The sequence below is a fragment of the Pogoniulus pusillus genome, chromosome 37 (genome assembly GCF_015220805.1).
Source record: "Pogoniulus pusillus isolate bPogPus1 chromosome 37, bPogPus1.pri, whole genome shotgun sequence".
NCBI lineage: Eukaryota > Metazoa > Chordata > Aves > Piciformes > Lybiidae > Pogoniulus > Pogoniulus pusillus.
The window spans coordinates 9,084,767-9,092,869 of record NC_087300.1 but is presented as its reverse complement, the minus strand read 5'-3'; the positions used below and the strand labels follow the sequence as shown (position 1 = coordinate 9,092,869).

The 8,103-nt window shown below is 64.7% G+C and overlaps 1 protein-coding gene across 4 annotated transcripts in view; it reads right to left on the bottom strand.

Moving 5' to 3' along the window:
- The window catches only part of SCMH1 (Scm polycomb group protein homolog 1), an 85,201-nt gene continuing 77,098 nt past the window's right edge, over positions 1 to 8,103 (bottom strand). For all 4 annotated transcript variants that reach the window (XM_064172512.1, XM_064172511.1, XM_064172514.1 and 1 more), the window contains 3 exons: positions 6,441 to 6,638; positions 5,361 to 5,503; positions 1 to 766 (listed from right to left, as the gene is read on the bottom strand). In XM_064172512.1, coding sequence (XP_064028582.1) covers positions 641 to 766; positions 5,361 to 5,503; positions 6,441 to 6,638 — 467 coding nt within the window. In that variant the 3' untranslated portion in view covers positions 1 to 640. The remainder of the gene's footprint in view (positions 767 to 5,360; positions 5,504 to 6,440; positions 6,639 to 8,103) is intronic.

The following is an 8,103-nucleotide window of genomic DNA, read 5'->3' as shown; positions in this document are numbered from 1 at the left end:
GTGCCGTGGGTACAGCAGCCCCAGCAGTGCCGTGGGCACAGCAGCCCCAGCAGTGCCGTGGGCACAGCAGCCCCAGCAGTGGCACCAGGCCCAGCCACCCTCCCTGGCTCCCCGCGGCTGCCCCTGGCATGGCCTCCACAGTCGGCGACGAGCTCGAGGGCTGCAGCCTGGCAGCTGCTGGGGCCGAGGGCAGGCAGGGCTCGGGGGTGGGTGGCCAGGGCTGGGCAGCCCTGGCAGTGGAAGACAGGGCAGGGGCAGCTGCCGCTCGGAGCCTGGCATGGTGCTGCTGGGTCCGAGTGCGGCCCGGGGGCGCTGTGCCCTCCCAGCTGCGCTGCCCAGTGAAGCACAAAGCGCCCAGCCCCCACCCTGCCCTTGCGAGGGGCCGGGAGCCGCAGCGGGGGGGTGGGGGGCAGAGGGGGCACCCAGTGCCCGCGGGCTGTGCCCAGAGCCGCTGCCCGCCCCAGGAGCAGGACCCCCAGGAGCAGCTCCTGCTGGGCAGCAGGGGCAGACCCTCCGCTTCCGACAGGGGCCACGGCTTGAGTCCGGTGCCAGGCGCGGGGGCAGCCGTGCCAGGCTGCTCCCCGTGGGGCCGCGGGCGAGGCTGGCGAGCGGCGGGGCCGGAGGGCGCCGCGGGCTGCGCTCAGAACTTGCCTTGCTTTAGCCTGTCGATGTGGTAGGAGAGCTTCAGCGCCGGGCCCAGCTTCAGCCCCATGTACTTCATCATCATGTCGCTGCGCAGCAGCAGCAGAGCCTTCCCGTCGATCTCCTGCCGGAGGGCACAGCGCTGACTGCCCCTGCCGTGGGCACCGCCAGCAGCCCCCCCTGCCTCCCACCCTGCCTGCAGCCCCGCGGCGTGGGGAGAAGCAGCATGGCCGGAGGGGCAGCACGGCCCCGGGGGGGTGAGGAGGGAGGAACAGAGGGGGGAGAAGGGAGCAGAGGTGGGGAGGAAAGAGCAGAGGTGAGGAGGAAGGAGCAGAGGTGGGGAGGATGGAACAGAGGTGAGGAGGAAGGAGCAGAGGTGGAGAGGAAGGAGCAGAGGTGGGGAAGAAGGAGCAGAGGTGAGAAGGAAGGAGTAGAGGTGAGGAGGAAGGAGCAGAGGTGAGGAGGAAGGAGCAGAGGTGAGGTGGAAGGAGCAGAGGTGGGGAGGAAGGAGCAGAGGTGAGGGGGAAGGAGCAGAGGTGAGGAGGAAGGAGCAGAGGTGGGGAGGATGGAACAGAGGTGAGGAGGAAGGAGCAGAGGTGGAGAGGAAGGAGCAGAGGTGGGGAAGAAGGAGCAGAGGTGAGAAGGAAGGAGTAGAGGTGAGGAGGAAGGAGCAGAGGTGAGGAGGAAGGAGCAGAGGTGAGGTGGAAGGAGCAGAGGTGGGGAGGAAGGAGCAGAGGTGAGGGGGAAGGAGCAGAGGTGAGGAGGAAGGAGCAGAGGTGGGGAGGATGGAACAGAGGTGAGGAGGAAGGAGCAGAGGTGGAGAGGAAGGAGCAGAGGTGGGGAAGAAGGAGCAGAGGTGGGGAAGAAGGAGCAGAGGTGAGGAGGAAGGAGCAGAGGTGGGGAAGAAGGAGCAGAGGTGAGAAGGAAGGAGTAGAGGTGAGGAGGAAGGAGCAGAGGTGAGGTGGAAGGAGCAGAGGTGAGAAGGAGCAGAGGTGAGGGGGAAGAAGCAGAGGTGGGGAGGAAGGCACAGAGGTGGGGAGGAAGGAGCAGAGGTGGGGAGGAAGGAGCAGAGGTGGGGAGGAAGGAGCAGAGGTGAGGAGGAAGGAGCAGAGGTGGGGAGGAAGGAGCAGAGGTGAGGGGGAAGGAGCAGAGGTGAGGAGGAAGGAGCAGAGGTGGGGAGGAAGGCACAGAGGTGGGGAGGAAGGCTCAGAGGGAGTTTCCCTGACAGGACAAGAGGCAATGGCCACAAACTTGATCACAGAAAGCTTTGCCTCAACACGAGGAGAAACTTGAGGGTGCTGGAGCCTGGAGCAGGCTGCCCAGAGAGGTTGTGGAGTCTCCTGTGGAGACTTTCCAGCCCCACCTGATGTGTTCCTGGGTGCCCTGCCCTGGCAGAGGGCTGCACTGGATGATCTCCAGGGGTCCCTTCCACCCCCCTCACCCTGTGATTGTGTGACAGGCAGGGTGGAGGCAGTGGCAGAGCAGGGCAGCAGTCCCTCACTCAAGGGCATCATTTCCCCACTGCAGGAGAAATCTGCTGGCAGAGGCTGTGCCCACCCTGCACACAGCCCTCAGGTCAAGGCTAAAGCAGCCAAGGGACCAAGCTCTGCCCCAAGAGGCTGCCAGGGTGTGCAGAGCAAGCTCCTGGAGTTTCCAGCAAAGCTCCAGCAGCTGGCAGTGAGGAGGGCAGCAGCTTGGGCACCACAGCTTTCCAGCGGAGCCAGATGTGCCCCTGGCTGAGGGGTCACCAGATGCCAGGCAAGCAGAGAGAGCTTTGCAGTCAGCAGCCCCCAGGGGAGGTTTTCCAGCCCCTGCAGTGCTTCTTTGCTCGACCTGGCCCAGGCTGGGCTCAGAGCTTTGCAGGCCTCAGGTTTCCACGATGGAAATGAGAAAGGGAGCAACAAAAATCACAGCCTGAGACACAGATGCCTGCCCCGGGGCAGGGCTCAGTGAGGTCTCACAGGCAGAGCTCCACTACCAGCTTTGTTCTGCTCTTCAAAGCTCAGTGTCCTGCACCAGGGCTGGGGCAGCCCTCGGTACCGGTCCAGGCAGGGGGTGCTGAGATTGAGAGCAGCCCTGCAGAGAAGGACCTGGGGGTGCTGGGGGGAGAAGCTGGGCAGCAGCCAGCAGTGGGCACTGCCAGCCCAGAGGGCCAAGGGCAGCCTGGGCTGCATCCAAAGCAGTGTGGGCAGAGATGGAGAGAGAGGATCTGAGGTGACCTTACTGTGGTGTTGCAGTACCTGCAGGGGGCTACAAGAAAGCTGGAGAAGGACTTCTAGGCAGTCAGGGAGTGAAGACTGTGGGGAATGGAACGAAGCTGGAGGTGGGGAGAGTCAGACTGGATGTTAGGAGGAAGTTGTTCAGCATGAGGGTGGTGAGAGCCTGGAATGGGTTGCCCAGGGAGGTGGTTGAGGCCTCATCTCTGGAGGTGTTTAAGGCCAGGCTGGATGTGGCTCTGGGCAGCCTGCTCTGGTGTGACCAGGGGGTTGGAACTGGCTGATCTTTGTGGCCTTTTCCAACCCTGACTGATTCTATGATCCTGCCTCTGCTCTGCTCTGGGGAGACCTCACCTGCAGGGCTGGAGCCAGCTGTGGATCTCCAACACAAGAGAAATCTGGACCCACCAGAGAGAGGCCACAAAGATGACCAGAGGCTGGAGAAGCTCTGCCATGGGGACAGGCTGGCAGAGCTGGGTCAGTGCAGGGATGGTTCAGAAAGGACCTGTGGTGATGGGACAAGAAACAATGGTTTGGATCTGCAGCAGGGCAGTTAGGTTGGACAGCAGGAGGGAGTTATGCACAGTGAGGGTGGGGAGAGTCTGGCACAGGCTGCCCAGGGAGGTGGAGGAAGCCTCATCCCTGGAGACATTCAACTCAGCCTTGCTGTGTCCCCGATGCCTGCAGGGGGTTTGGATGAGATGACCTTTGGGGGTCCCTTCCACCCTGATGCAATCTGTGATTCCCTTCAGCTGCAACAGAAGCTCCCCCCCGGGACTGCCAGTCCAGGAGACTCCCACCCCAGCACTGCTGAGCTCTCTCCTGAGCAGCTACCCCAGAGCAGGTTTCAGCCACTGGCAGCTCTGCACCAGAACCAACTGACACAGGAGCTGTGGCTCCTCTCCTGCTCTCTCACTTCATCAGCACCACCATGCACTGGCTGGAAAAGTTGCCTGGCACAAAAGGGCCTGGCAGTACTGGCTGACAGCAGCTGAAGATGAGCCAGAAGTGTCCCTGGGTGGTCAGAAAGGCCACCAGCATCCTGGCCTGGATCAGCAACGGTGTGGCCAACAGGGGCAGGGATCATGCTCCTGGACTGGGCACTGCTGAGGCTGCACCTCAAATCCTGGGGTCAGTTTTGGTCACCTCACTCCTCACAGAAGGACACTGAGAGGCTGGGGCAGGCCCAGAGAAGGGCAACAAAGCTGGGGAAGGGTCTGGAGCGCAGGGCTGGGGAGGAGCAGCTGAGGGAGCTGGGAGTGCTCAGCCTGGAGAGGAGGAGGCTGAGGGAGACCTCATTGCTCTCTGCAGCTTCCTGAGAGGAGGCTGCAGGGAGGTGGGGGTTGGGCTCTGCTGTCCAGTCTCAGGTGATAGGAGGAGAGGAAAAGTCCCGAAGTTGTGCCAGGGGAGGGTTAGGTTGGTGAGAAGGAAAAATGTCTTTGCTGCAGGAGTGGTCAGGGACTGGCAGAGGCTGCCCAGAGAGGTGGTGGAGTGCCCATGCCTGGAGGTGCTCCAGAAAGCTGCAGCCATGGCACCTGGGGCATGCTTTGGTGGCCACGGTGGGGCTGGGCTGAGGGCTGTATTCGATGATCTCAGAGTGCTTTGGCAGCCCAAACCATTCTGTGATTCTATGACCTGGACTTGATCAAACAGCAGAGGGAAAAGCTGGCAGGAAGCAAGACCTGGAGCTGCCCAAACCGGTGTAGCTTTCACTGCACAAGCTCAGTGCTGTGTCTGCAGCTCTTGGACACTTCTAGACCCACACAAGGACTTGGGAGACTCCCGTGCATAGGACAGGAGCCCAGCAAGGCACTCAGTGAATCCTGCTGGGAACATGCCCCTTGCCAGGGGAAACTCACTCCAGGGTGGGGATGAAGTGGGGATGGAGAGGGGATAGAGGACAGAGGGGGGATGGAGAGGAGATGGAGGGGGATGGAGGGGGGACAGAGGGGGGACAGAAGGAGGACAGAGAGGGGATGGAGAGGAGATGGAGTGGGATGGAGGGGGGACAGAGGGAGGACAGAGAGGGGACAGAGAGGAGGTGGAGAGGCCATGGAGAGGGGACAGAGTGGGGACAGAACGGGGATGGGGAAGGGGCAGAGAGGAGACGGAGTGGGGTGGAGAGGGGGCGGAGAGGGGACAGAGAGGGAATGGAGAGGGGAAGAAGAGAGTATGGAGGGGTGATGGAGAGGGGGAGGAGAGGGAATGGAGTGGGAGTGGAGAAGGGGAGGAGAGGGAACAGAGAGGGAATGGAGGGGGCATGGAGTGGGTGCTGTGTTCTGTGCTGGGGCTCAGCTGCAGCTGAGGAGCCGGGCAGGGCTGTGCTGCCTGCCCGTGCTGCCCCCGGGTGAGGAAGGCCAGGCTGGCCAGGGTGCGGGCAGGGACGTGAGGAGGTTTTGCGCAGCAGAGCTCCAGGGGCACCAAGCGCTGCCCCCTGGCTGCTCCCGCCGAGCGCTGCCCCCCGCCCGCAGCCCCAGCGCCGGGGCAGGCTCAGGTACTGACGTGCTTGCGGAAGAGGTCTGCGTGGGGTCCCAGCTGGGGGTCTGCCTGCCGGATGAACTGCATCACCTCCTCCACCGTCCAGCAGGAGGGGTCTCTGCCGCCCAGCCTGGGCGCGTCCCGGGAGCCAAGGTAGCGCTCGGAGCCTGCGGGGTGCGGACAGCAGCAGGTCAGCTCCAGCCCCGCACCGCTCCCCTGCCGCTGCTGCCCCCCGCAGCGCCGCAGGCACAGCGCCCAGGGCAGTGCCAGCCGTGCCCCAGAGCCGCCTGCAGCACAGGGGCAGCTGAGCTCCTGCTCTGGCTCCTCAGCCTTGCTTTCGGGGGCAGCCTTCGGCCCTCGGCCCTCTTCCTCGCTCTACATCTGAATTTCCCCTGCTTGCCCTGAGCCGAGTTTGCCTCCCCCTTCCCATTCCCATTCCCACTCTTCCCTGTCCATCTGTTCCAGCTGCTGATGGCTCCCACCTTGGCAGAAGCAATTCCCCTCTCCCACCTCCCCCAGGTGCTGCTCCTGCCCTCCCTCCCTACCCCAGCAGGTTCAGCAGCACAGACCCGGGGCAGGCTTCCACCAGCTGTGAGCCCATGTGGGACACTGCTGCTGCCCTGAACGCAGCCTGAGCCAACCCAGTCCTGCTCCCTGTGCCCACGGCTCCAGCTCTGCCCGCACACAACACACAGGTGCCAGGGCAGAGGGGTGAGGGCAGCAGCAGCCTGAGTGATGCCATGCAGGCTCCCGTGCCAGCAGCTGGCTCCTCCACTCACACCAATGCCCCTGGCGCATCCTCCCGGACACCCTTCCCCTCCCAGCCCCGCTCCTCAGGGACACAGACACTGTGGCTCTGCCAGCCCCCTGCCCACGCAGGCGAGCCCAGCTCCTGCCTCCTGCCTCTCCTGGCTCCGTGCCCACCGAGCGCCCGCAGCGCCGCAGCCACCCTGCCAGCGTCCCCTCTGGCGCTGCCACCCGCCCTGCCGCCAGGCTCCAGCGCCAGCCTCGGGCCTGCAGAGCCTCTGTGCCCCAGCAGGGCAGGCTCCGGGCCCGGCCCGGGTCAGAGGGGTGCCGCTGGAGCCAGCACAGGCCCCTGCTTACCCGCGGAGCTCAGGCTGCGCAGGGCAGCGGCCGCGCCCGGGCTGCGGCTCGGGGGCTGCTGCCTGTACCCCTGCAGCTGGAGGTCTCTGCAGCTCCTGCTGCGGCTGGATGCATGCACAGAGTTCAAGGCAGAGTCCAGGGGGTCCAGGCGAGGCTCCAGGGGCCCCGGGAGGCCATCTCCCAGGACAAAGGTTTCACCTGGAACGCAGCAAGCTGCAGTCAGTGCACCCGAACCTGGCCCCAGGGCACCGCAGCCCCAGGGCACCGCAGCCCCAGGGCACTGCAGCCCCAGGGCACTGCAGCTCCAGGGCACCACAGCCCCAGGGCACTGCAGCTCCAGGGCACCACAGCCCCAGGGCACCACAGCCCCAGGGCACTGCATCTCCAGGGCACCACAGCCTCAGGGCACTGCAGCCCCAGAGGAACTGCAGCTCCAGGGCACCACAGCCCCAGGGGAATTGCAGCTCCAGGGCACCACAGCCCCAGGGGAATTGCAGCTCCAGGGCACCACAGCCCCAGGGGAACTGCAGCTCCAGGGCACTGCAGCTCCAGGGCACTGCAGCTCCAGAGGAACTGCAGCTCCAGGGCACCACAGCCCCAGGGGAACTGCAGCTCCAGGGCACTGCAGCTCCAGGGCACCACAGCCCTAGGGGAACTGCAGCTCCAGGGCACTGCAGCTCCAGAGCACTGTGGCCCCAGGGCACTGCAGCTCCAGGGCACCACAGCCCCAGGGCACTGCAGCTCCAGGGCACCACAGCCCGGGCAGTGCCCGTGCAGCAGCAGGGCCTCCTCCTGGGCACAGAAACCAGGGCAGGCCTGGCAAGCACCGGGCAGATGCCAGTCCAACCAGTCAGCAGTGACAAGGGCTGGCACCCAGACTGCAGCAACAGCTGCCCGTCAATGCCAGCACCAGCTCCAGCCTGCAGCTCCATGGCCCCAGCCCCTCCAGAGGCCCTGCGGTGGCAGTGGGTAGAGGGTTGCCTGTGCTGGCTGCCAGTGGGCACAGGTCTCACATACAGCCCTGAACAGGCAGAGGAGGCTCCCCGAGGGGCCAAGCACTGCCTGGCACTGGCACTGGTGTGCAAGGTCCCAGCCCAGGCACTGGGTACCGTGGGGGATGTGCTAAGAGTCCTGTGTGGAGCTGGAGCAGGCTCAGCTGCACCAGCATGGCCAGGCAAGGCTCTCACACCCTGCTGGTCCTCCAGCCCCTCAAGCAGGGTGCTGGGGACCTCTCCTGACCTCCCCACGGGCTTTGTGCCATTCCCTAACCAAGGCTACCACCTTGGCACACGGCAGGAAGGACAGGGCAGAGGGCCCTCCCCAGGCCCACTGTGAGATTGGCTTCCTCACCTCAGCTGGCAGTGCAAGATGAGGATGGAGGGGCTGAAGGAGCTCTCCAGGGTGACAGCTGGTGCTGGCTGAGCCAGCAGGATGTCCCTTTGCTGTCACACTGCGACGGCTCCACCCTGTGCCCATCCGCTTGCAGATTTTACTGTGGCACAGCCCAGTGGCAGCCCAGCTGGCCCTGATGTCTCATGGGTCCTCCTCCAACACCTGTGCCCTGTGTTCTGAGCCACCTGACAGGGAGGAAAGCAGCTCCTGCAGCCAGGGGTGATGCCTGGGAGCTGCAGCTCCTCTGCCAGTGCCTAAGGGCAGCTCCCTC